Genomic DNA, 27,238 nt, shown 5'->3' on the forward strand with positions numbered 1-27,238 from the left:
TCAAACCCTCATCAAACCACAGGTGGGGCCAACCCTCCCTCACAAACCCCCTGGTTTTTAACAAAGAAATGGGGTTTTTGGTGGTTTTTAACAAAGAAACGCCTCGGGGAGTGCTGGGGGGGTTCAGCTCTCACTGATGTGTCACAGGTTTGTCACAGGTTTGTCACAGGGACACCGTGGGGACACCACTGCGCCCGTGGGATTCTCCTCTGGGTTTTCTGACCCCAAGGACGAGGTCCCTGCAGCACACAGAGCTCGCTGCTGGTCCTTTATTCTTTGAGCTTTGCTGCCACCAGCTGGAACAATTCATTCTTGTCACAAATTGCTTTCAAGGCCGGGTGTTTTTTCTCTCCCAGCCTGTGCCAGATGAGCTCTCCCCACCACACCAAGGTGTCATCATTTATCACTTTATCATCCAGCCCTGGGGTTCAGATGGGGCTGGGGAGGAAAATCCTGCTGATGGGGCAACCAGGGAGAGGGAACGAGCTGGGAATTTTAAAAGGATGGCAGAAGGAAGCATAAGGGGGCTGGGAGAAGCCAGGCAGGTGCTGGGGGTGAGTTCCCTGCACTTCCAGCCACGGGCTCGGCCAGCAGCGTGGGGACAGAGGGATGCTCCTGCTTCACATGCTCAGAAAATGAAACATGCTCATGCACATGCTCCTGCTTCACATGCTCAGAAAATGAAACATGCCCATGCACATGCTCCTGTTTCACATGCACAGAAAATAAAACATGCTCATGCACATGCTCCTGTTTCACATGTACAGAAAATACAACATGCTCATGCACATGCTCCTGTTTCACATGTACAGAAAATAAAACATGCTCATGCACATGCTCCTGTTTCACATGTACAGAAAATACAACATGCTCATGCACATGCTCCTGTTTCACAGGCACAGAAAATGAAACATGCTCATGCACATGCTCCTGCTTCACATGCACAGAAAATACAACATGCTCATGCACATGCTCCTGTTTCACATGTACAGAAAATAAAACATGCTCATGCACATGCTCCTGTTTCACAGGCACAGAAAATAAAACATGCTCATGCACATGCTCCTGTTTCACATGCACAGAAAATGAAACATGCTCATGCACATGCTCCTGCTTCACAGGCACAGAAAATAAAACATGCTCATGCACATGCTCCTGCTTCACATGTACAGAAAATGAAACATGCTCATGCACATGCTCCTGCTTCACATGCCCAGAAAATAAAACATGCTCATGCACATGCTCCTGCTTCACATGCACAGAAAATGAAACATGCTCATGCACATGCTCCTGCTTCACATGCCCAGAAAATAAAACATGCTCATGCTCATGCACATGCTCCTGTTTCACATGCTCAGAAAATAAAAAATGCCCATGCACATGCTCCTGTTTCACATGCCCAGAAAATGAAACATGCTCATGCACATGCTCCTGTTTCACATGCACAGAAAATAAACCCAGACACAATTTCAAGAAGTCACCCTGGCCCTTTCTCTTCCTGTCAGCGGAGCTGCAGCTGAATGACTTCACCCAAAGTGATTTCAGGTTTCGTGTGGTTAAACCGAGACTCTGCCACCCCTTCCCAGCCCTGGGCACCCCTGGATGGCCTCAGGGAAAGGGCCAGGCTGTGCCCTCTGCCCTCTCTGGAGGCTGCTCCAGGCACCCACCCCTGGATGGGAAAATGAAGCTCAGCAGGAATTAAGGAATTAATTAGGGGTGGGGTTTGTGTGCAGGCTGGTGAAGCAGTGTTGATATTTGGATGCCCCACGTGCTGATGAACTCTGAGAACTTTGGAGGCTTTGTTGGTGAGGATGGAGCCTTTAGAGACATCCATATCAGCCTGGAACAATTCCTGGCAGTGGGACCCTGATGCTGAGCTGGTCACACTGAAAACAGAGTGAGCAGGAAAAGGAGCAGCCCCACTCTGCCCAGTGCAGGCAGCAGAGTGCCCTGAATCCCACATCCTGCCCTGCATCCCAGCCTGAACCTCACATCCTGAATCCCTGGCCTACATTACATATTCCACCCTGTCCTGCATCCTGCATCCCACCCTGTCCTACAAACCATCCTGCATCCCACATCCTGCTCTGCGCCCTGCATGTCACCTGCATCCCACATCCCACCCTGCATCCCACATCCCACCCTGTCCTTCAGTTCACCCTGAACCCTCCTCTGTGTCCTGCATCCCATCCTGCATCCCAAATCCTGCATCCTACCCTGTCCTGCATCCCACATCCTGCTCTGCACCCTGCATCCCACATCCCACCCTGCATCCCACATCCTACCCTGTATCCCCCATCCCACCCTGCCCCACATCCCCGACAGGGAGCCCCAACAGTGCCAGCCTTGCCAGGCAGTGCTGTGTCCGTGCCCAAGCACTAACCCCGTGCTGGCACAGATAACAAGGGCTGAACACCGACCCTGGGCACAGATCCTGACCCGGCTCTGCTTCCTAAATCCCCACCTGGCAGTGCCGATGGCAGCCGGAGCTCAGCACCTTCTGTCACCACTGGAGCTGTCCTGGAGCAGCCCGGGGATGGCAGCCCGGATGCCGGGGCATGGCTGCCCGCTGTACCCAGGGATGGCAGCCCCGGTGCCCCGGGGCATTGCTGCCCAGATGCCGGGGGATGGCAGCCCAGGTTCTCCGGGGGTAGATGCCCGGGTGCTCCGGGGATGGCAGCCCGGGTATCGGGGGATGGCAGCTCAGGTGCCCGGGGATGGCAGCTCCGGTGCCGGGGGATGATTGCCCGGCGTGCCCAGGGCATGGCTGCCCGGCAGGGAAGTTTTCTCTCGAGCAGGAAGCTGAGGCGTTTCCTCCTGCAGCGTGGCCGTGCTCGCCGGGCGGGTTTTGCAATCCGCGGGTTTCAGTTCCCGGCCGGGGAGGCGCCTCTCGCCCCGCGCTGCTCCGCTCCGAGCTCCGGCATCCGCCGGGCTCCTGCTGCCAGCCCCGGCACGGCCCGGGGCTTCTGGGGCTTCTGGGGCTTCTGGGGCTTCTGGGGCTTCTGGGGCTTCTGGGGCTTCGGGCAGCGCTGCGGGCCCGTCCATGCTCAGCCTCGGCCCCGTATCCTGCATCCCACCCTGCATCCCACCCTGCATCTGCCGCGCTTCCCGGAGGGGCTCGGTGGGATAAACCTCACCGGACATGCAGAGCACCCCCAACTACCTGTGGAGCACCGAGGACCTCCTGGGCCAGGGGGCCACGGCCTCTGTCTACAAAGCTCGCAACAAGGTGAGCGGGGGCGGCTGGGGGGGCAGGAACCCCAAAGTGCGGAGCCCCGGTGCCCCCATCCCTGTCCGAGCCCCGCTCCGCTCGCCCTCCCGGGGATCCTCGCACCTCAGGCGCTGTTTGCGTTTTGTTTTGTTTGATCTCCCTGTGCAAAAGCAGGGATAAACCCATAAGACCCTGTGGAAGATCCTGTGGAACTGCAAAACCAGCAGCCACCTTAGGACACACACTCACCCACCGGCTTCACCGACACAGAAGCTGCTGCTCTGGGTTTGTCGGTTGGGGCGACCTTGGAGCAAAGCAAAACCTCCAAACATTGGACCATGCCTCTAGGCTGAGAGGCGCTGCTTTGCCTTTTATTTTCACTTTCCACGGGGCTCCTTCCCCTGCTCTGCGGGTCGGGGGCGGCTTTTGGGGCGCTCCCCGGCTCCTTCTGGCGCAGGGGGAAGGAGCTGCCTCTTCCCGGGGAATGCCCAGAGCTTTTGAAAACCCCATCCTTGGCCATTTGCATACTTCGTGCAAACACTTGCCGGGCTTGGAGCGGGCTCTCCTCCTCCTCCTCCTCCTCCTCAGCAGCCTTTGAAGTTTATTAAGCAAACTGCGGGCGCGGGCTGGGAACATCCCCATCCCTCGGGGAGCCGCCGGCCCGGGCTGCAGATGGGAACTCTTTGTGGGGCCGGATAAACACAGCGAAACTCAGCACGTGGGTGCCGGGACAGGAAGGGCAGGGAGGTGAATAACAGCGGTTTGTTTGTGCAGCCGAGCGCTGCAGAGGCGTCATTTCATCATTTCATCGTTTACATCCCCAGTGGGAGCCGGGACAGAGCTCCTGGAGCCGCTTCGCACGTGAATGGCATCACTTGGTGTTTTCATTCCCTCTTTTTTGCTCTTTTTTCCCAGAAATCGGGGGAGCTGGTCGCTGTGAAGGTGTTTAACAGTGCCAGCTACCTGCGGCCCCAGGAGGTGCAGGTGAGAGAGTTCGAGATGCTGCGGAAGCTGAACCACAAAAACATTGTCAAATTATTCGCCGTGGAGGAGACAGTGAGTGGGAAATCCCGGGGCTCCCCAGCCAAGGGAGGGGGGGACACGGGGCTGGCTGAGCCCTGCCCTGGTCCCCCCGCAGGGCAGCAGCAAGCAGAAGGTGCTGGTGATGGAATATTGCTCCAGTGGCAGCCTGCTGAACGTGCTGGAAGACCCAGCCAATGCCTTTGGCCTGGCTGAGTCCGAGTTCCTCATCGTGCTGCAGTGTGTGGGTGAGTGGGGGGCTCAGGGACCACAGCAGGGACTGGGACCCTCCCAGCTGGGGGCTGGTGGGACCCTGCAGGCAGCAGCCCTGGGCAATGGAGTGAGGGGTCGGGAATTGCAGCCCTGAACAGGGTGGGGTTGAGCTCAGTGTTGAGGGTTTCTCCTTGCTCTGGGAAGCTGCTGTGACAAGGAGCTGTGCCCTGCCATGTCCTCATCCTCTCCACCCCCCCAGTCACACTGATCCCCATCTAAGTGCAACCATCTCTCAGAGTTTGGTTGTTAATTGCTGCCCTGAGATGTGCAGGGTGTCTCTGCTTCACCCGTGCATCTGAAGAACGAGTCTGGACTCTTCACTTTTCGCTCTTGAGGTTGTTTATTAATTCTTATCTATAAAATTTTCTTTCTGCCCAGCTGAGGTCTGCTCAGCAGGGCAGCCACAAGCACACTGACCGCCCCTGAGGCAGTGTTGTCCTTTTATACTACAAACTACATAGAACATATTTACACTGAATTCCCAATACCCATCACCTGTGTTAGACAGTGCACTTCTACTCTAAACCAATCCCAAAGTGCAACATCACTGCAGAAAATGGAGAACAAGAAGAAGAAGAAGAAGAAAGGCTGGACACGCCCAGATCCCTCCATCTTGTCCCCAAAACCCTTATTCTAAAAATCCTAAAATCTACATTTTCACCCTGTGATAATTTTATTATTAGACTGTTAAAACTTCTGTGGTTTTCAGGTCCTCATACAAAGCTGGTAATTTGCTCCACGGGTCATAATCAAATCCCCAGGTGCTCTGGGATTATTGTGGAGAAACTGGGCATGTTAGGAGGGCTTGTAAAAAGCTCAGTCTCGATGAGGCAATAGCCAGGGAACAAGAAGCCTTAGAGAGGGTTCTCAGAGGTGACAATTAGGGGTGTCAAGGGCTTTACACTTTAAGGGACCCGATGCAACATCTAGAGGAGCCCTTGGTAAACTTTGAAGTGGGACCTCTAAATGAAGAATTTGAATTTTTGGTTGATACAGGAGCAGATAAGTCCTGTCCCAACAAAGGCATGGTACCTGTCTTACCACAAGGCATGGTAACTGTTAGAAAATTTTGTGAGGTATTGGGTATTTTGTGAGGTATTGGGTATTTTGTGAGGTATTGTGCGTGCCAGGGTCTCCGAGCCCCTCGGCGGGGTCCTCGGCAACTCTGGACACCCAGAGGGATGCGCTGAGTTCCAACAACCACCACGGCATTTACCCCCTCTCCAGCCCTTTTCTCATCCCTAAACTCAAACTGGCCCCCCCTGTGGCCCAGCCCCACAGATGAATTTCTGCCTCCCCCTTGTGCCAGTGGCAGGGATGAACCACCTGCGTGAGAATGGTGTCGTGCACAGGGACATCAAACCCGGCAACATCATGAGGCTGGTGGGGGAGGACGGGCAGAGCATCTACAAACTGACGGATTTCGGAGCCGCCCGGGAGCTGGAGGATGATGAGAAGTTTGTGTCGGTCTATGGGACAGAGGAGTACCTGGTGAGGAGGGCACGTGCCGGGCTGGTGGCCCTGGGAGTCCTGGGGGAGGCTGGGCCCTGTCCCTCAGTCCTGCAGCTGAGTCACTGGCAGAGCCTCATCTGTGTTTTTGGAAGGGCAAGGGCTCGGTGCTTTGTGGCAGGGTTGCAGGTGATGGTTCTTGGGAGGAGCCAGAGCTGTGTTCCAGGTGATGGTTTTTGGGAGGAGCCAGAGCTCTGTTAGAAGTGATTTTTTTGGGGGAGGGCCCAGAGCTGTGTTCCAGGTGATGGTTTTTGGGGTGGGCCCAGAGCTCTGTTAGAGGTGAATTTTTGAGGGGGGAGGGCCCAGAGCTCTGTTAGAAGTGATTTTTTTGGGGGAGGGCCCAGAGCTGTGTTCCAGGTGATGTTTTTTGGGGAGGGCCCAGAGCTCTGTTAGAGGTGAATTTTTGAGGGGGGAGGGCCCAGAGCTGTGTTCCAGGTGATGATATTTGGGGAAGACCCAAAGCTCTGTTAGAGGTTTTTGGGCAGAACCCAGAGCTCTGTTAGAGGTTTTGGGGAAGACCCAGAGCTGTGTTCCAGGTGATGTTTTTTGGGGAGGACCCAGAGCTCTGTTAAAGGTAATGTTTTTCAGCCAGGACCCAGAGCTCTGTTCCAGGTGATGTTTTTTTGGGAGGACACAGAGTTTGTTAGAAGTGTTTGGGAGGAGCCAGAGCTGTGTTGCAGGTGCTGTTTCTCAGCCAGGACCCAGAGCTGTGTTAGAGGTTTTTGGGGGACCCAGAGCTGTGTTCCAGGTGATGTTTTTTGAGGAGGACCCAGAGCTCTGTTAAAGGTAATGTTTTTCAGCCAGGACCCAGAGCTCTGTTCCAGTTGATATTTTTCAGCCAGGACCCAGATCTGTGTTCCAGGTGCTGTTTCTCAGCCAGGACCCAGAGCTGTGTTAGAGGTTTTTGGGGGGACCCAGAGCTGTGTTCCAGGTGCTGTTTCTCAGCCAGGACCCAGAGCTGTGTTAGAGGTTTTTGGGGGGACCCAGAGCTGTGTTCCAGGTGCTGTTTTTCAGCCAGGACCCAGAGCTCTGTTCCAGGTGATGTTTTTTGGGGAGGACACAGACCTGGGTTAGAAGTGTTTGGGAGGACCCAGAGCTCTGTTCCAGGTGATATTTTTCAGCCAGGACCCAGAGCTGTGTTAGAGGTTTTTGGGGGGACCCAGATCTGTGTCCCAGTTGATATTTCTCAGCCAGGACCCAGATCTGTGTTCCAGGTGCTGTTTCTCAGCCAGGACCCAGAGCTGTGTTAGAGGTTTTTGGGGGTCCCAGAGCTGTGTTAGAGGTTTTTGGGGGGACCCAGAGCTGTGTTCCAGGTGCTGTTTCTCAGCCAGGACCGTGTCTGTGTGCCCCCAGCACCCTGACGTGTACGAGCGGGCCGTGCTGCGCAAGCCACCACAGAAGGCCTTTGGTGTCACCGTGGACCTCTGGAGCATCGGTGTCACCTTCTACCACGCTGCCACCGGCAGCCTGCCCTTCGTGCCCTTCGGGGGACCCCGCAGGAACAAGGAGATCATGTAGGTGCCCTGCCAGCTGTGCTGGGGAGCTGGGGCTGTGCTGAGGGTGCCTCGCTCTGCTTTAACCACACCTGGCCTCAAAGCCCTGCCAAGGGGACTGTGGGGAAGAATCCATGTCCCATTTGCCACGTTTTCCCTCCAAATGGGATGCTGGGGTGGGACACTGGCATCCCTGCCCATAGCAGGGGGTTGGAATCAGGTGATCTTTAAGGTTCCTTCCTGTCACAGACGTATTTTCTGAAAAATCCTTTCTCTAGGATTTTTCTCCTGAGAAGCCTCAGAAAAGAAATGTAAACAATAACTATCTGATGGCTGTGGAATGTGGTCTGGAGATGGTTTACCAGCCAAAGATGCATCTTTGATTGGTCTCATGTGATTGTTTTTAATTAATGGCCAATCACAGTCCAGCTGCGTCGGACTCTAGTCAGTCACAAGATTTTATTATGCATTCTTTTCTAGCCCTCTGATGTCTCCTTTCTCTTTCTTTAGCATAGTTTTAGTATATAATTTTCTTTTAGTATATTTTCTTTTTATATATATTTTATATATTATATTATTATATATATAATATTATTATATATTATATTATTGTGTATAATATATTATTATATAATATATATTATATAATATATATTATTATACATTATATGGTTGTATATATTTTTTTATATTTTACAATTTTTATATATGATATTTTCTTCTTAATATATAATTTTCTTTTAATATAATATATATCATAAAATAATAAATCAGCCTTCTGAAACGTGGAGTCAAGATTCTCATCTCTTCCCTTGTCCTGCGGACCCTCAAACACCACCACACCTTCCAACCCAGATAACTCTGGGATTCTGTAAGATGCATTCCCAAGTCCTCCTGGCTAAACAGCTGGAAGGGGAGGCAGGGTTAATGGAAGGTTCTGACTGTTCCTTGCAGGATTTTCCCTCTGGGCACTTCCTTTTCCCTCAGTGAATCATGTTTTTCCCAGCACATCCACGCTCTGCCCTTTCCCTCCACCTGAGGGACTCAGTGCCCAAACAGAGCTCGCTTGGCTCGAGTCAGCAGCAAAAAATCCCTTCCCACAGGTACAAAATCACCACGGAGAAGCCTCCTGGGGCCATTGCAGGGATCCAGAGGCAGGAGAACGGGAGCATCGAGTGGAGCTACGAGCTGCCCATCACCTGCCGCCTCTCCACGTGAGTGTCCCCTGCTGGGGCTGGGTGTCCCCAGGCAGCACAGGAGGGGTTAACAAGGCGCTGGAACTTTTCTTCTTCAGCTGTCACAGCTTTCAGAGCAGATCTCTGCTTTCCAGAGAGGAAAAGGGGGTGCAGGGCAGTGTTTGTGACTCGGGGTTACACCAGCCCATCAAACTTCTCTTCTTCCCTGTGGCATTCATATTTTCTGGAAAAATCCCTTTGCCCAGGACTTTTCTCCTGGGAAGCTGAGAAGCCTCAGAGGAAAAGGAAAATGATAATTGTCTGATTTGCTTCTCCTGTGTTTTGCTCATCTGGAATGTGTTTGGGGATTGTTTACCCACAGGTGATTGTTTGATTGGTTTAATGTGAGCTGTTTTGGCTCTTTGGCCAATTGGGGCCCAGCTGTGTCAGGACTCTGGCAGGAGTCATGAGTTTTCATTATTATCTTTTCATAATTTCATTATTAGCTTTCTAGCCTTCTGTCTTTATCCTTTCTGTATTCTTTAGTACAGTTTAGTTTAGTATTCTTTAATATAATATAATATAATCATTAAATAATAAATTAGCCTTCTGAGAACAGATTCATCATTCATGGAGTCAGATTCATCATTCCTTCCTTTGTCTGGAGGCAACCCAAATACAAAACTTCCCTTGCTGCTGCAGGGGGCTGAAGGACCAGCTGATCCCCATCCTGGCGAATATCCTGGAGGTGGATCAGGAGAAATGCTGGGGATTCGACCAGTTTTTTGCAGGAACCAACGACATTTTGCACAGGATGGTGGTGGACGTGTTCTCCCTGCAGCAGGCGTCCTCCCACCGCATCTACATCCACTCCTACAACACGTAAGGCTGGGATAGGGATTCATTTGGGATTTGGGAATGGAGCTCTGAGTTCCCCTCGCTTCAACAGCAGAACCTGGGGCACCACCGTGCCCTGTGCACTGCTCCCAAGCCAGGTTAAAACACACCAGGCTCAAATCAGCCTTTGCTGGAGCCTAGCAGAGCTCTGGGCACACTGAGAGCCTCAGGGGGCTCTGCTGACCTTGTCTGATATTTTGCTAAGAGAAAATATCAACATCTTGGTATTTTGAGGGCAGCAGGCTGCTAAAGGGATGGAAATCTGTGTGCTCACCTCTTTGCTTAACCCCATCCTTTCCCTTCTTTCTCCATTTCAGTACCACCAAGTTTTTAGACGCCGTCTTCAAACAGACAAACATAGCCCCTCACCATCAAGAATATTTTTTTGAAGGACACCTGTATGAGCTGGATCCCAATCTACAAGCTCATCATTTCTGCAAAACCACAGAGAGCAGCCCCCTGACTTTGCTGAGCACCTCAGAGCAGCCCGAGGACGTGGTGGGGGTCCGGTACCGAGACCGTGAGTGTGAATGGTGGGAGATGTGGCACAGCAGGAGAGGGAGTGGCTGCTGGAAGAGGGATTTGTTCCAGCTATTACCCTGAGAGATTTCCCATTTCCTGCGTGATCCCAGCTCCTGGGGCCTGGGCAGTGTTTGACCTGGATCCCAGTTCCCACTGGAGTTCCCAATTCTCCAGACTGGTTGCTTTTCCCACTGCCAGGCTGTGCCAGTCCCCATTCCCAGCAGTGACCCCAGTTCCAGCAGCAGGAGCACTGGTTTCCTTGTGCCAATTCCCAATCCTGATGCCACTTCCCAGTGCCAATTCCCAATCCTGATGCCACTTCCCAGTGCCAATTCCCAGTCCTGATGCCACTTCCCAGTGCCAATTCCCAGTCCTGTTTCTGGTCCCTGCAGCGTGATTAGGGGATTTCAGGGTCAGTTTTCCCCTGCCGTGTGCTGCTGCTGCACAGCCACACACCATGCTGAGCTTTGGGAATTCCTGCCTTCATCCATGCTCCCAAAGTATCTTGGAGGGCTTCACTGAGCCTCCAACACTGAGGCTGAAATCCTGAGTGTCCCCAGGGTTTATCTGGTGGGTGGGAGCTGCCCACAGCCCCCAGCTGGTGACAAACCCCCCGACCCCGCCTGTCTTTGCAGCGGCGCTGGAATTCCCAAAGTTCGTGCCCAGGGTGGACGTGGTGGCCGACTGCAGTGCAGCCAAGGTGGGTGTGTGTGCCAGGGCAGTGTGCTGGCAGTGCCCTGTGCCTGGCACAGGCCCTGGCAGCGCCCTTTGCCTTGCAGAGTGCCGTGGGTGCTGCTCACCAGACCCTGCGCGTGGGGCAGGCGCTGCGGAGGGGCCGGGAGCTGCTGGCCAGGGGCCTGCACTGGGTGATGTGAGTGCCAGGGCCACTGCTGGGCAGGGCACAGGGGGCACACAGCCTGCCAGGGCTATGGGGTTGCTGGGTTAAGGGGTTTTCAGCCTCTTCCTGCTAGTGCAGACCAGTGGGGATGGTGGGGTGGGGCCCTGGGGGACTTGGAGGGAGCAGGGCAGGAGGGGCTCTGTGTGCCCATGGGGCTGCACCTGGAGGAAAAACTCCTCGGTGTTGGGAGGATGCTCCTGCCCTCCTTTGTTCCTTTTGGGTGACTTTTTTCAGTTTAGGAGAGGCTGAGGAAAAAAGCAGAATTATTCCTTCCTCCCTTCCTCCCTTCCTTCCTTTGTATTTTATTATTGTCATCACTGTGTGCATCTATTGGAAGTGTTCCTGCCCAGGGCAGGGATTTGGAATTTAAGCTTTAAGGTCCCTTCCAACCCAAACCATTCCATTATGAACTTCACTGCCCTATGCTCTCCTTTTGGGGCAGGACAGAGGGTGAGAGACCCTAAAAGCAGCAGCCACACCCAATTTTAGGTTCACCAGCCCCCAGTGTCTCAGAGCAGCCTGAGAGAAGCCACCAGCTCCATCCCCACCCCAGGGTGGATCTGTGGTTTCAGGGAGCACATCTTGGGGGGGCTGTTTTCTCTCTTGGCAGAGGGACCCTGAGGACAGAGTGCTGCAGGATTTTGGAGCAGAGGAGAGGGGCTCACTCCGTGCTCACCTGCCTGCAGCTCACCATGGGGAAGACACACGTGCTGTAAGTGAGCTGGGCTGTGCTGGGGGGATATGGGGCTGTCTTGGTTTGGAAAGACAGGAGTCTGCTAAGGAAGGCAGGAGCCTCCCCTGAAATGGAAAATGTAAACCCTCCCCACCCCTCCAAATTGTTATAAATTTTAAATTAAGGGGCTCTCAGGCAAAAATATGGGAGCAGGAAATAATGGTTCTTGAATAAGGAAGAAAAATAAAAAGATAAAATAAACAATGCAGTAAACCAAACCAGCACTGCCAGAGTCAGAACCCAACCTGACACCCTGTGGGTCAGGGTGCTGGCAGCAGAACCATTGGAATTGTGGCTCAGCCCTCCTGCAGTGCCAGGGCTGGTTCTGCTGGAGCAGGGATCCTGGAGAAAGGTGCAGTCTCTGCCTCTGAAGATCCAGGGGCAGAGGCAGCTGCTGTTCCTCTGGGCAATCCAGTGCAGAAGCTGTGCTGGTGTTCCAGAATCCCCAGATTATATCCAGGCAGGAATGCTTGGCTGGTGTTCCAGAATCTCCAGATTATATCCAGGTAGGAATGCTTGGCTCCTCCCCCTGGGCTCACATCTCCCAATGGGATGCTGTAGCTCTTATCAGCCATGCAGGGACATTCAATGGCTGTTATCAGCACAGGTCCCCTCCCGAATGAGGAGTGATTGTGGTCACTCAGAGAGAGATAAGGCAAACTGCCCACTGGACAAAGGTAATCTGCCATAGGGATGGTAATAGAAAACATCTTGCATTGCTGGAACAGGGGCTCTCAAAGGCCCTGGATAATCAGGAATAAGGAAAATGCCAGGAATAAGCTGATATTGTGGATGTAGGAGGCTTTTTCCCTGTTTGGGAAATGAGTCACTCTGGCTGTTTGTCCCTCTTTTCTTCAGTCTTTAATGATTTCACAGGAGGCCAGAGTTAGTCCTGACTCTGGCTCCTGCTCTGGGGCTTTCTGACTGTTACAGCCCTCAAGCAGGAAGGAGCCAGAGCTGCTGCCAGCTCCAGGGAAAGGAAAACTGAGAAAATTGGGATAAAATAAAGAGCAGGGTGGCACCAGCTCCAGGGAAAGGAAAACAGAAAATTGGGATAAAATAAAGAACAGGATGGCACCAGCTCCAGGGAAAGGAAAACTGAGAAAATTGGGATAAAATAAAGAGCAGGATGGCACCAGCTCCAGGGAAAGGAAAACAGAAAATTGGGATAAAATAAAGAGCAGGATGGCACCAGCTCCAGGGAAAGGAAAACAGAAAATTGGGATAAAATAAAGAACAGGATGGCACCAGCTCCAGGGAAAGGAAAACAGAAAATTGGGATAAAATAAAGAACAGGATGGCACCAGCTCCAGGGAAAGGAAAACAGAAAATTGGGATAAAATAAAGAACAGGATGGCACCAGCTCCAGGGAAAGGAAAACTGAGAAAATTGGGATAAAATAAAGAGCAGGATGGCACCAGCTCCAGGGAAAGGAAAACAGAAAATTGGGATAAAATAAAGAGCAGGATGGCATCAGCTCCAGGGAAAGGAAAACAGAAAATTGGGATAAAATAAAGAACAAGATGGCACCAGCTCCATGACCCCATGGGGATCTGGCCCCTATCACCAACCCTGGAGAGCTGGGCTGCATTCCCAGGGATCCAGCATCCCACCAGCCCTGGGGAGAGGTCCCATTTCCTTCCAAGAGTCTTCACTGAATTATGGGGAAACCCTGGGCTGCCCTCAGCCTTTCTCACACCCCCCTTCCCACCCAGCTGCCCTGGGCCAAGCTGAACCCATTTTATCTCAAGCAACCCACGGATTTTTTATTTTTCTGCTGCTTTTTTGTTGTTGTTATAGTGGAAAATTCTTTGCCTCTGGGTTGCTGTTCTTTCATTCCATTTAGCAAAGTCTCTTAATTTCCATTTCATCTGGATAAAAAAAAAAAAATAAAAAATAAAATGGGGACACGTGGTTCCCATTGAGTGCAGCCCTCAGGGCTGGAGTGCCAAGAGCGGCAGAGCTGCAGCTGGGTGCTCTGGCTCTTCCAGCCCTTCCAGCTCTGCAGCAGGAGCATTTCTGCTGACTTAGCCCCTGTGCCACGCTCAGCCTGGCACACAGACACCCTCCCAGCTGGCCTGAAGCCAGTGGGTGTAAAACCAACAATTTTGGAACAAATTGGACTCAATAGGGCGACTTTTTACCAGATCAGCACTTTGCATCTCGTGGCTTCTTGGGTTGCTGTTGATAATTGCAGCTCTGAGATGTGCAGGGTGTCTCTGTTTCTGTCTCTGTTTCATCCGTCTGTCTGAAGAACGAGTCTGGACTCTTCACTTTTTGGCCTTGAGGTTGTTTATTAATTCTTATCTATAAAATTTTCTTTCTGCCCAGCCGAGGTCTGCTCAGCAGGGCAGCCACAGGCACTCTGACCACCCCAAGGGTGGTGTTGTCTTTTTATACTACAAACTACATATAATATATTTACAATTACTTTCCAATACCTATCAGCTATGTTAGACAGTGCACTTCTACTCTAAATATAACATATTTACAATTAATTTCCAATACCTATCACCTGTGTTAGACAGTGCACTTCTACTCTAAATATAACATATTTACAATTAATTTCCAATACCTATCACCTATGTTAGACAGTGCACTTCTACTCTAAATATAACATATTTACAATTAATTTCCAATACCTATCAGCTATGTTAGACAGTGAGCTTCTATTGTAAATATAACATATTTATAATTACTTTCCAATACCCATTACCTGTGTTAGACAGTGCACTTCCACTCTAAACCAATCCCAAAGTGCCAACATCACTGCAGAAAATGGAGAACAAGAAGAAGAAGAAGAAAGGCTGGACACACCCAAGTTCCTCCATCTTGTCCCCAAAACCCTTATTCTAAAAATCCTAAAATCGACATTTTCACCCTGTGATCATTTTGTTATTACACCATTCAAACCTGTGTGACTTTCACATCCTCATACAAAGCTGGTAACTTGCTCCAGGGGTCACAATCAAATCCCCAGGTGCTCTGGGCCGTGTGCCAGGGTCTCTGAGCCCCCCATGGGCTCCTCAGCAGCCCTGGACACCCAGAGGGATGCACTGAGTTCTGACAGTGGCTCTGAAATCTGGCTTGCTGCCCAAGGAAATCCCTTTGCAGCCCCCCGGACCCCAGCTCGGGGTGGATCCCTGTGCCAGTTGTTTGCCAGCACTAATCCCCCTTCAGCAATCCCCATTTTCTGCCTTCCCCAGGTACGAGGCCGTTCCTGCAGGCAGCAGGGCCCCAGCTGGGCTGGATGTGGTGAAGCCAAGGCTGCAGAGGGTGAGGAGCATCCCCGGCCCCAGGAGCCCCCAGAGCTCTCAGAGCAGCTGGTCCCAACCTCTGCCCCCCTCTGCAGGTGGATGAGGAGCTCTCCCAGTGCTCCCACAGCATCTTTGACTTCCAGGGGGCCCTGGATGGGATTTTGGCCGAGCTGGTGAAGGACAGGCAGCAAGTGCACGAGGACAAGAGGTGTGTGGGGCAATCCCTGGTGCCACCTGGCTGTCCCCACCAGGAGCCCTGGGCTGGATTGACAAGTGGAGGGGATTTTTAGGCTGCAAGTTTGGTTTGGATGCTCAGAATTTCTGCAGAAGCTGAGGGCAGGGTCTGCCCTGTCCCTGTGCCCTCCCTGCCTTTTCCCTGCCCTATCCCAGTTATTTTTTTCCTCCAGTTTTTTTTTCTTTCCCCAGTTATTTTTCTTTTCCCAGTTTTTTTCCCTGATTTTTTCCCCAGTTTTTTCCCATCCTTCTCCCATTCCCAGCTTTTGTCCCACCAGGGCTTTCCCTGCTGCCAGCCCTCACCAGAGGCAGGTTTCACTCTGAGGACAGGAGCTGTGTCCTGCAGTCCCCTCATCCCACCCAGGCAATGAAATCTCCCTCAGTTTCTGTGGGAATTCTTGGATTGGGATTCTCCCCTGGATGTGGAGCCCTGTAAGAGCCTGAATGAGGGATGTGGGACTCCAGGCAGCTCTCCAAAATGCAGTTTATTGTATCCAAGAGGTTACACAGTCCAGGGTTGTGGGTGACAGAGCTGTGCCCACAGCTGTCAGCTCCAGCTGCAGGCAGGCCTGGAGACCCTTTGGCTTTGGTCACAATGCATTATATACTTTTATTTTGGTCACAATGCATTATATACTTTAATTTTGGTCACAATGCATTCTATACTTTTCTTTGCTGAGCATCTTCATACAGTAGAACCAATCTATCCCTTAACTTTTATCTACAGCCTATCATAACTGCTATAATTACCATATTCATGCTTCTATTCTCCAATCACTAAAAGCCAGTACATTACAGTTTAAGCTAGAAGTTGTTTTTCAGTTTTCCTGCAGTGGAAAATTCTGAGACTTTTCTTCTATTTGCACCATTTGCTGCCTTGTTTGCCTGTGCTCTCTTTCTGCTTGGTAAAAACATCTTCTTGTTTGGGGTGGGTTTATCCTTTGCTCTAAGCCATAAAACCCCTTCTAACTAACACACCCTTTGCCTCTTTAGTTATCCAGTAAAACTGGCTCAGTAATTCTTTTCTTCTATATCAAAACTTGCTTCCATCTCTATTCCTTCATCAGACTCCACATTCAAAAATCTTTCTGCCAAGCACCCACATCTGTGAGACTTCCCTGTCAAACTTTCATCCTTGCCAGCAGAGCCCCACAGAATGGAGCAGTTCCCCTGCCAAGGGTGCCACACACACACACAGGGGCTGATGTCCCTGCTCACAGACAGGCAGGGGAAAAGCAGAATTCACATCCCACCCCAAAGGGATAAGTTCCCTCCGAAATGCTGATTTCACTCCCAAATGCTGATTTCAGCCCCAAATGCTGATTTCAGCCCCAAATGCTGATTTCAGCCCAAATGCTGATTTCAGCCCAGCCTCACCCCCTCCCTGCCCCGTTGCAGCATCCAGCAGATGGAATGCTGCCTGGAGAAGATGCAGATGATCCACAAGCAGTTCAAGAAGGCCAGGACGTGTCTGAGTGAGTGCTGGGGCTGGGGACACCAGGCAGGAATGGCCCTGCCCGTGGGAAAATGGGTGATTTGGGTTTGCTGGGATCAGCAGTGACTTCATGGAACCTTGCAGGGCTTTCCTGTTTCTGTGTCCTGGCATTGCCCTGGGGGCTGAGCCAGGAAATGTGGGAGCAGCCCCAAGCTGGGTAATAATTATCATTGTCTCTATGATGCAAAAGGTATGAAAAGCCACTTTATTATTAGAAATTTTCAGTTCTTATAGAAATAATGGTGAACTTAAGACCTGATTGGTCTCAAAGTGAAAACCTCTCACACTATTGGTGAATCAGCAGTAGCACACTCTGGAGAACCATATCTATAAACAATGGTGATAGAAAGAGAAATAATAATTGTTTGGATTCTCTCCTCTAAGATTCCCAGGCTCAGCCTGGGAGAAATTATCTCTATTCTTTCTTCAACTGAACAGAAAATATCCACAAGGAAAATCCCCTTCAGCCAGCTCTGTGTGCAGTGAAATTTCCCATTTCTTGGGCTGTCTGCAGGAAATGTGTGGTGACCTTGTTTTCCCTCCCCAGGGCTGAGCTACAACGAGGAGCAAATCCACAAGCTGGATAAGTGAGTCCCACCCTGTCCCCTCCCCAGGACCTGCCCCTTGCTGGCTCTGGGTGGGCCCCAAAGGGTTAAAAATTGTTAAAAATTGGAGGTTCCTGTGTGGTTCCTCCTTGCAGGGGCTCTCCCAGGGAAGGTTCAAGCCCTGAGCTCTCTCAGATGGGGCTGTGGGAGCAGAGGTGGGCACAGGGAGCTGGTTTGGGGTGGTTGAGGGGACAAACCCATCCCAGGCTGGGCTTACTCAGGACTTGGGCTGTGTGAGCAAAAGACCAAAAAAAGGGGTTTTTTTTTGCACTGAGATGGTGATTTGGGAAGTGTCCCTGCTTCCCCCTGTGCTTGTGGAGTGCCTGAGGGGTTTGGTACCTTTCAGTTTGCACCCAAACCGGGGGAGTTCAGCACAGGCAAGAAACAAAATTCCCACTTGAAGCTGCAGCAGGGAGGGTGAAATTCCACAGACTCCCTTGTCTCAGTCTAACCTTGAGCATTTGCCCTAAACTCCAAGGCAGAGACTGCTCAGCAGTGCCCTGGGTGGGGGACAGGGGGTGAATCCCCCAAAATGTCCCTCTCCAGGGGTGTTGTGTCTTCTCTGTAACTCTTTCCTGAGCATCCAGGGCTTCCAAGTGCTCTCTGCTAAGGATGGAGCGTGGAGATGGAAATGGGGATTTTGGGAAATGGTCTTTGTATTTTTGTATCAAATGCTTTTTGTATCCCCCAAAACCAAAATTCTATTTGTATTTTGTATCCCCCAAAACCTCCCTCTCCATCACAGCCAGGGTTTGTTTTCCCTGGAACTCCTTTCTTTCTCCACCCTGTGATGTTCCTTTTCGCACACTGAAGGAAATAATGGTGTTTTCTCTCTTATTCCTGGCTTTAGGCTGAATTTGGGGAACCTGGCCAGGAGGGTTCTGTCCATTTTCCAGAATGACTGCGTCCAGCAGTACCAGGAGGCCCTGGCCCTGCACAGCAGCAGAATGAGGTACCAGCCCCACCCAGGGATTTGGGACAGGCCACTTTGTAGTGGAAAAGATAATAATAATAATAATAATAATAATAATAATAATAATAATAATAATAATAATAATAATAATAATAATAATAATAATAATAATTTCTACAATTTCTATTATATAAATATATAAATAATATTATATTATAACATTATATTATTATATTGTCATATTGTCATATTTTATATTTTATAGTAAAAGAAAAATACTAATTTTATATTAAAATATTTCAAATTAATTATTTTATATTAAAATAGTATAGTTTTCTTAAATATTTTATATTAAAATAATTTATATTAAAATTAATTTATATTACAAATAATTATCAGAATTTTATATTGCAATAATAATAATTTATGTAATATTATATAAATTACATAATATATAAATTTCTATAATTTATAATATATAATATAAAAATATGTGAATTATATTATATTCTATTATTATATTTTCTATTAAAAGAATAATATTAATTTTATATTAAAATATTTTAAATCAATAATTTTATATTAAATTAGTATAATCTTATTAAAATATTTTCTATTAAAATAATAATTTATATTAAAATTAATTTATATTGAAAATAATGATTTAAATTATATATTCTACTACTACTACTAATACTACTACTACTACTAATAATAATAATATAGTCCTCCCCCAAGGATCAGGGCTTCCAAGTGCTGTCTGCTGTGATCCAGTGGAAAGATGGAAATGGGAATTTTGGGAATTGCTGAGGGACTGCACAGGGGTGACAAACCCTCCAAGAGCTCTGTGACCCCAGCTGGCTCCTATGCCATAGTTCTGCCCTGCTGTTTAAAGTTTATGTTTTAAAAAGCCCCCAAATCCCCTAAACTTGCAGCTCTGGCGTGGGGGGAGAGGTTATTTTAGTTTATTTTATTGGGACAGAATTGCCATCGAGACAGAGAGAAATGGGAAGGATTTTCCCACTCCCTGGGAAGGATTTTCTGCTGAGCAGTGCTTGGGGAATAATGCAAAGAGCAAATTACCCCGTGGTGACTGAGGGCAATCCACAGCCTGTGGCAGCAGCGGGGGAGAGGACCTTGCAAAAATTGGAATTTAATGGCAAGGAGAGGAGCAGCCCCTCCTGGGCTGCCTGTGGCTGGAGGGAGGAGGAGTTTCTGGGATTCCTTACAATTAAACCCATTTTTTGATCCTGTTTCTGCTGGGGAGTAGCCCTGGGCTGGATTGACAAGTGGAGGGGATTTTTAGGCTGGAAGTTTGGTTTGGATGCTCAGAATTTCTGCAGGAGCTGAGGGCAGGGTCTGCCCTGTCCCTGTGCCCTCTCTGCCTTTTCCCTGCCCTATCCCAGGTTTTTTTCTTTCCCCATTTTTTTCTGTCCCAGTTATTTGTCTTTTCCCTGTTTTTTTTTTCTTTTCCCCAGTTCTTTTCCCAGTTTTTTCCCCTGTTTTTTCCTCCAGTCTTTTCCCATCCTTCTCCAGTTCTTTTCCTTTCCCCAGTTTTTTTCCTTCCCCACTTCTTTTTCTTTTCCCAGTTTTTTCCCCTGTTTTGTTCTCCAGTCTTTTCCCATCCTTCTCCAGTTCTTTTCCTTTCCCCAGTTTTTTTCCTTCCCCAGTTCTTTTTCTTTTCCCAGTTTTTTCCCCAGTCTTTTCCCATCCTTCTCCAGTTCTTTTCCTTTTCCCAGTTTTTTTCCTTCCCCAGTTCTTTTTCTTTTCCCAGTTTTTTCCCAGTCTTTTCCCATCCTTCTCCAGTTCTTTTCTTTTTGCCAGTTTTTTTCTTTTCCCCAGTTCTTTTTCTTTTCCCTGATTTTTCCCCAGTCTTTTCCCATCATTCTCCAGTTCTTCTCCTTTTCCCATTTTTTTTTTCTTTTCCCCAGTTCTTTTTCTTTTCCCATTTTTCTTTTCCCAGTTTTTTCCCCAGTTTTTTCCCATCCTTCTCCCATTCCCATTCCCAGTTTGTCCCACCAGGGCTTTCCCTGCTGCCAGCCCTCACCAGAGGCAGGTTTCACTCTGAGGACAGGAGCTGTGTCCTGCAGTCCCCTCATCCCACCCAGGCAATGAAATCTCTCAGTTTCCCCAAGAATTTTGGGAATTCTTGGGTTGGGATTCCCCCCTGGATGTGGAGCCCCACAGAATCCATGCAGTGCAGGACACTAAAAATGGTTTTACCTCTGCTCACAGGGAGGAAAAATCCTTCCCCACGTTTTCCTGAGGTATTTTCGTACCTGTTTTCCTGTCCTTGTGGAGAAAGCACCATGAGTCACAGCTGGATATTTTTAATTTCTCCTTACTTCAGTTTTAATTGTCCTGTTTTGTTTCCTGCCAGGGTTTGTGGGGCGGTGGTTGTTTTTCTGGGGACTTGAGGTGGATCATTCACCTGAAATATTCTTTCCTTTGTTTTTTTAAAGCCAAACCAAACATTTTTATTTTTTTTTGAATTCAACTCCTGGTGTGGCTGCTGGGTGTGAGGAGCCTTTTCTGGGTAGGAACAAGAGGCCCAGTCTGTGCTGGGTGAACTGACAGGTCTGAGCTGCCTCATTTACAATCAACTTTCCCTGATTAATTAGCTCTTAGTGCTGTTTGGATAACCTGGCCTAATGGTGGCTGCTGCAGCTGCAATTACAGCAAGCCCTGACTCATTTGCTTCCCTTCAGGATTTTGAATCCAGACAGCTCTGCAGAAAGCAGCGTGCAATTAAAACACGCAAAATATAAAACAAAATACAATAAAATATAAAATATAAATTATAAAATATGAATTATAAATTATAAAATATTATATATTATAAAATATATAGTATTATATATTTTATATACTATTATATATTATAAAATATTATTATATATAATTATAATATATAATATATATTATATTATGTATTATAAAATGTTATTATATATTATAAAATATATGATATAAATAAAATATAAAATTAAAATAAAATATAAAATGTAAAATAAAATAAAATATAAGCTATAAATAAAATATAAAATCAAATAATATAAAAAATAAAATATAAAATAAAAATAAAATATAAAATAAAATATAAAATATAAAATATAAAATAAAATATAAGCTATAAATAAAATATAAAATAAAATAATATAATATAAAAATATAAAATAAAAAATAAAATGTAAAATTATAAAATATAAAATAAAAAATAAAATAAAATATAAGCTATAAATAAAATATAAAATAAAAATAAAATAAAATATAAAATAAAATATAAAAATAAAATAAAATAAAATAAATTAATGATGCCAAGCATTGCCTGGGAGTTTTGACATCATTTTCTCCTCTTTCCAGGAAAGTTTGTGAGATCAAGAGGCACCTGAAGAGGCTCAGCAACCGCATCAGTGCCTGCAGTGTGGAGATGATGGAGTGCCAGGACTGCCTGCAGGGCGTGGGTGTCCAGGGCTGCAGCTCCTCCTGCTCCTCCCCAGCAGCCCCTGGGCTCAGCAGGAGAGCCCTGCAGGGTTCCTAAACCCCTTTTTATGGGTGATCCAGGCTGGAGGTGCTGTTTTGTCCCACTGTGTGAGCAGGGAAACCTTTGGCCAAGGTGCTGCTGGTGCCAGGGATTGCCTGGCAAGGGGGGTGTGTGCCCAATAAATGGGAATTGCAGCAGGAGGAAAATGCTGCTTCACCTCCAGCTGCCACGGCAGAGCTGCTGAGCTGGGGCACAGCCCCTGGGAGTGAGCTGGTGCTTGGGTTAATTTATTTAATTGTTCTGGAGCAGTGCTGGGTGTGACTCTGTGGGTGCTGCTGTTTGGCTCTGGCTCAGCCCCAAGGACAGCCCCTGGTGTGGCGCTGCCAGCACTCTCCAGTTCCATCTGCATCTCCATCTCCATCTCCATCTCCATTTCCATCTCCATTTCCATCTCCTTCTCCATCTCCATCTCCATCTCCACAGGCTCTGGACAGGCTTCTCCAGCTGGAGCAATGGAATTTGGCCCCTCCTGTGCCTCCCCCTGTCCCCCTGAGCCAGGCCTGCCAGGAGATGGCTCTGAGGTGAGTCCTTGGTTTGGAAAATACCTTTGTGTGACTCAGGGAAGGGGAAACTGAGAGTTAAAAGCTTTTATTCCAGTTTCAGTCTCGTGAGAAGGGTGAGACAACACAGGTGCTAGAATTCACACCAGCACAATCAGAAGCTATTTCCTGATTACAAAACACCATAAGCATTTCTTAGCTTATTAACTTTTTGTCACACCGTGCTGCAAATGCCTTAAAACCAATCATCTAAAACTGCCCCTTGTGGGTCCCACTATAATACACCTTTCATAGTTCTATTTCTCCAAAGTATTTAGTTTTATTTGTAAGGCCATTTTTGAAACTTTTTTTCTAGCTCATTTCCCTCTCAACAACATCTATCTTATTCCATATAATTTCTAAATCAGAGTTTCTTATCTCATAGGGATGAATACTGTGTGGGCCTTCTGTTAGACCCCAAGAACTCTCTACAAATCCATTTCCCACCCTTGGGAGCAGGGGTCTGGGGACAGCCCAGCTCCTTAGGGGGGGACAGAACCTCCTGCTGCTCATCTTGGGAATGGGGTGTGGCCCTGCTCCGTGTGATCCCTGCTCCGTGTGATCCCTGCTCCGTGTGATCCCTGCTCCGTGTCCTGTGGGGCATCCCAGCCCTTCAGCAGGAGCTGCTCCCATGGGAAACAGGGGCTGAGCAGTGCAGAAATCAGGGCTGGATGTGCCCCTGCAGGAATCTGGGGCTGGATGTGCCCCTGCAGGATGCAGGAATTAGGGCTGGATCTGTCCCTAAATGATGCAGGAATTAGGACTGGATCTGTCCCTGCAGGATGCAGGAATTAGGGCTGGCTGTGTCTCTGAAGGAATTAAGGCTGCATTTACCCCTGCAGGATGCAGGAATGAGGGGCTGCATGTGCTCCTAAAGGATGCAGGAATTAAGGCTGGATTTGCCCTTGCAGGATGCAGGAATTGGGGCTGGATTTGCCCCTGCAGGATGCAGGAATTGGGGCTGGATTTGCCCCTGCAGGATGCAGGAATTAAGGCTGGATTTGCCCTTGCAGGATGCAGGAATTGGGGCTGGATTTGCCCCTGCAGGATGCAGGAATTAAGGCTGGATTTGCCCCTGCAGGATGCAGGAATTGGGGCTGGATCTGCCCCTAAAGGATGCAGGAATTGGGGCTGGATCTGCCCCTAAAGGATGCAGGAATTTGGGCTGGATTTGCCCCTAAAGGATGCAGGAATTTGGGCTGGATTTGCCCCTAAAGGATGCAGGAATTAAGGCTGGATTTGCCCCTAAAGGATGCAGGAATTGGGGCTGGATCTGCCCCTAAAGGATGCAGGAATTGAGGCTGGATTTACCCCTAAAGGATGCAGGAATTAGGGCTGGATTTGCCCCTGAAGGATGCAGGAATTGGGCCTGGATCTGCCCCTAAAGAATGCAGGAATTAAGGCTGGATTTGCCCCTAAAGGATGCAGGAATTGGGGCTGGATCTGCCCCTAAAGGATGCAGGAATTGGGGCTGGATCTGCCCCTAAAGGATGCAGGAATTGAGGCTGGATTTACCCCTAAAGGATGCAGGAATTAGGGCTGGATTTGCCCCTAAAGAATGCAGGAGCTAGGGCTGTGTCCCTGCAGGAGTTGGGGCTGGATTTGCCCTTAAAGAATGCAGGTATTAGGGCTGTGTCCCTGCAGGAGTTGGGGCTGTATTTTCCCCTAAAGATGCAGGAATGAGGGCTGGCTGTGTCCCTGCAGGAATTGGGGCTGTATTTTCCCCTAAAGATGCAGGAATGAGGGCTGGCTGTGTCCCTGCAGGATGCAGGAGCTGCTGGAGCAGATGAGGTCGGTCGCCTGCGATCTGCAGCTCAACAACAGCATCATCGAGAGGTGAGTGAGAGAGAGAGTGAGTGAGGGAGTGAGTGAGTGAGAGAGTGAGTGAGTGAGTAAGTGAGTGAGGGAGTGAGTGAGTGAGGGAGTGAGTGAGTGAGAGAGTGAGTGAGTGAGTAAGTGAGTGAGGGAGTGAGTGAGGGAGTGAGTGAGTGAGGGAGTGAGTGAGTGAGAGAGTGAGTGAGTAAGTGAGTGAGGGAGTGAGTGAGTGAGTGAGTGAGTGAGTGAGTGAGTGAGTGAGTGAGTGCACCCCGGGCTGCTGCTCCCAGCAGGATCCCTGCTCCTCACCCTGCTCCCAGTGGGATCCCTGCTCCTCACTCAGCTCCTCACCCTACTCCAAGCAGGATCCCTGCTCCTCCCACCTGCTCCTCATCCTGCTCCTCACCCTGCTCTGAGTGGGATCCCTGCTCCTCATAGCATCCCTGCTCCTCACCCTGCTCCCAGCAGGATCCCAGTTCCTCACCCTCCTCCTCACCCTCCTCCTCTCCCTGCTCCTCACGGGATCCCTGCTCCTCACCCTGCTCCTCACCTGCTCCTCATGGGATCCCAGCTCCTCACCCTGCTCCCAGTGGGATCCCTGCTCCTCACTCTGCTCCTCACCCTACACCAAGCAGGATCCCTGCTCCTCACCCTGCTCCAAGCAGGATCCCAGTTCCTCACCCTCCTCCTCTCCCTGCTCCTCACGGGATCCCAGTTCCTCTCCCTGCTCCTCACCTGCTGCTCATGGGATCCCAGCTCCTCACCCTGGTCCCAGCAGGATCCTTGCTCCTCACCTGCTCCTCACCTGCTCCTCACAGGATCCCTCCTCCTTACCCCGCTCCTCACAGGATCCCTCCTCCTTATCTGCTCCTCTCCCTGCTCCCAGCAGGATCCCTGCTCCTCTCCCTGCTCCTCACCCTGCTCCTCATAGCATCCCTGCTCCTCACCCTGCTCCCAGCAGGATCCCAGTTCCTCTCCCTGCTCCTCTCCCTCCTCCTCTCCCTGCTCCTCACCTGCTCCTCACAGGATCCCTGCTCCTCTCCCTTCTCCTCTCCCTGCTCCTCACAGGATCCCTGCTCCTCACCTGCTCCTCACCTGCTCCTCACAGGATCCCTGCTCCTCACCTGCTCCTCACCTGCTCCTCACAGGATCCCTGCTCCTCTCCCTGCTCCTCACCCTGCTCCTCACAGGATCCCTGCTCCTCACCTGCTCCTCACAGGATCCCTGCTCCTCTCCCTGCTCCTCACAGGATCCCTGCTCCTCTCCCTGCTCCTCACAGGATCCCTGCTCCTCTCCCTGCTCCTCACAGGATCCCTGCTCCTCTCCTGCTCCTCTCCCTGCTCCTCTCCCTGCTCCTCACAGGGTCCCTGCTCCCCACCCCGCTTCTCCCACCCAGGCTGTGCTGGAGGCTCTGGCTGAGCTCTCTGGGACCCGCCAGGCCCAGCCACAGCCCCTCTCCCATGGGGTTTGCCCCGTGTTTGCATCACGGGCTGGCAGCAGCAGAATTCTTCTTTCTTGGAGTTTTAGCCAAGGATTTCTCCATCATTTCATCCCCCTCTTTTCACCCTTTTCCCTTTTCCCCAGCACTCACTGCTGCTCACTGCCGTGGGGGACTAGATACAGATTTTTCTATATGAAAACCTCTGCAAAACCCAGAGTCTGTGATTTTTTTTTACCCTAATATCCAATTTAAAGCTCCCCTGGTACAACTTGAGGCCTCCTGTCCTGTCATTTGTTACCTGGGAGAAGAGACCAGCTCCCCCCTCAGCACAGCCTCCTTCCAGGGAGTTGGGAGCAATAAAGTTCCCCAGAACCTCTTTTTGTGGCATTCACATCCTCTGAACATCGAGAGACATCATTCTCTCTCCCAGGATTTTTCCTGGGGAAGGCAGTGAGAAAGTTCAGAGAGAGAAGAGAAAACAATTCTTATTTCTATTTGCTTTCTCAGAGAGAGAAGAGAAAAAAATTCTTATTTCTGTTTGAGAAAGCTCAGAGAGAGAAGAGAAAACAATTCTTATTTCTATTTGCCTTTCCCAGGAAAAGTCCTGGGAGAGAGAATTGTGTCTCTCTGCTCAGAGAATGGGAATACCACATCCTTTTCTTCAGGGTAAACACCTCCAGCTCCTTCAGTTGCTCCTCACAGGAGGAGTTTTCCAGCCCCCAAATTAAAGAAAACCTCTGGGTTTGCAGATAGAAGAGGTGTTGGTGTGGTTGGTGTGGCTTTAAACTAAAAGATGAAGGATTTAGATGAGATATTGGGAAGGAATTGTACATATTCCCATTGTCCATTTATTCAAGCTGAGAAAAGCTGGGAATCGCCCTCCTGTGATTTTCCTCCTCTGCATCCTTTCCTCGAGGCTCTGAATGCAAATGGACAATGGGAATATGTACAATTCCTTCCCAATATCTCATCTAAATCTCTCCTCTTTTAGTTCTAAGCCATCCCCTTGTCCTGTCACTAAAAAGTCACTTCCCTCTTCTTTAAAATCCTGATTTTCATGGAGCTGTCTCTCAGGATGGTATTGGGAAAATGAAAGTCCAGAATGGTTTTAGGAGGTTCCCAGCCAGGTGCCAGCTAAACCTTCCCCCTCAGAAATTTCCTTTATTGTGGGTGATTCCTGATACAATGAACAGCTTGTGGAGGACATCCCTGGCCAAAATTCAGGGATAATTCTCTTTTACTTTAAAGCCATCCCCCTTGTCCTATCACTAAAAAATCACTCTCCCTCTTCTTTAAAATCCTGATTTTCATGGATCAGCACATCCAGGAGAAACCCCCAGGAACTGGGGATCCAGCCCTGCTTTTAGGGCCACATCTGACCTGAACCCTTTTGTCCCTGCAGGTTGGGTGGGGCTGCTCCTGCTCCCAGCGTTTGAGGGGCACGGTGAAGGTGCAGCTGCTGAACCAAACCCTCCCAGCAGAGGGAATTCACAGCCCCTGGAGCCACGGAGCTGCTGGATTCCCGTGCCCTGGGAGCTCTCCGTGTCCTACCTCTGTGCCCCAGCACTTTGCACCTTCTCCCCCATCAGCCCCGTGTGCCCTGAGCCTCTGCAGGTTTGGCCAGAAAATCGAGTGGGGTTTTAAATTTTTCTCTTTTTTTTTTA

General features: G+C 49.5%; 1 protein-coding gene across 2 annotated transcripts; it reads left to right on the top strand.

The window, feature by feature from the left end:
• Nucleotides 1–2,890: 2,890 nt before the first annotated feature.
• On the top strand, nt 2,891–27,238 carry IKBKE (inhibitor of nuclear factor kappa B kinase subunit epsilon). Of its 2 annotated transcripts, none has more exons than XM_077190659.1 (20): nt 2,891–3,229; nt 4,127–4,267; nt 4,350–4,479; nt 5,814–5,995; nt 7,367–7,527; nt 8,610–8,720; nt 9,384–9,563; nt 9,896–10,098; nt 10,736–10,800; nt 10,880–10,971; nt 11,609–11,710; nt 14,938–15,007; nt 15,132–15,196; nt 16,621–16,697; nt 17,265–17,304; nt 18,173–18,274; nt 21,599–21,695; nt 22,203–22,300; nt 24,083–24,154; nt 26,977–27,238. In XM_077190659.1, the coding sequence occupies exons 1-20, from the start codon at nt 3,143–3,145 to the stop codon at nt 27,008–27,010; spliced, it is 2,109 nt and encodes a 702-aa protein (XP_077046774.1). In that variant the 5' UTR covers nt 2,891–3,142; the 3' UTR covers nt 27,011–27,238. The 2 variants fall into 2 exon arrangements, with proteins under 2 accessions (XP_077046774.1, XP_077046773.1); XM_077190658.1 differs by having other exon boundaries at nt 15,084–15,196; nt 26,977–27,237.

The sequence above is a fragment of the Agelaius phoeniceus genome, chromosome 25 (genome assembly GCF_051311805.1).
Source record: "Agelaius phoeniceus isolate bAgePho1 chromosome 25, bAgePho1.hap1, whole genome shotgun sequence".
Lineage (NCBI taxonomy): Eukaryota > Metazoa > Chordata > Aves > Passeriformes > Icteridae > Agelaius > Agelaius phoeniceus.

Bases quoted from the DNA above. Each gene is read 5' to 3' on its own strand.
- IKBKE (XM_077190658.1), top strand. From the start codon at position 3,143: ATGCAGAGCACCCCCAACTACCTGTGGAGCACCGAGGACCTCCTGGGC. The intron at 4,268-4,349 runs GTGAGTGGGAAA...GTCCCCCCGCAG, and splicing joins TATTCGCCGTGGAGGAGACA to GGCAGCAGCAAGCAGAAGGT. The intron at 4,480-5,813 runs GTGAGTGGGGGG...CCCTTGTGCCAG, and splicing joins CATCGTGCTGCAGTGTGTGG to TGGCAGGGATGAACCACCTG.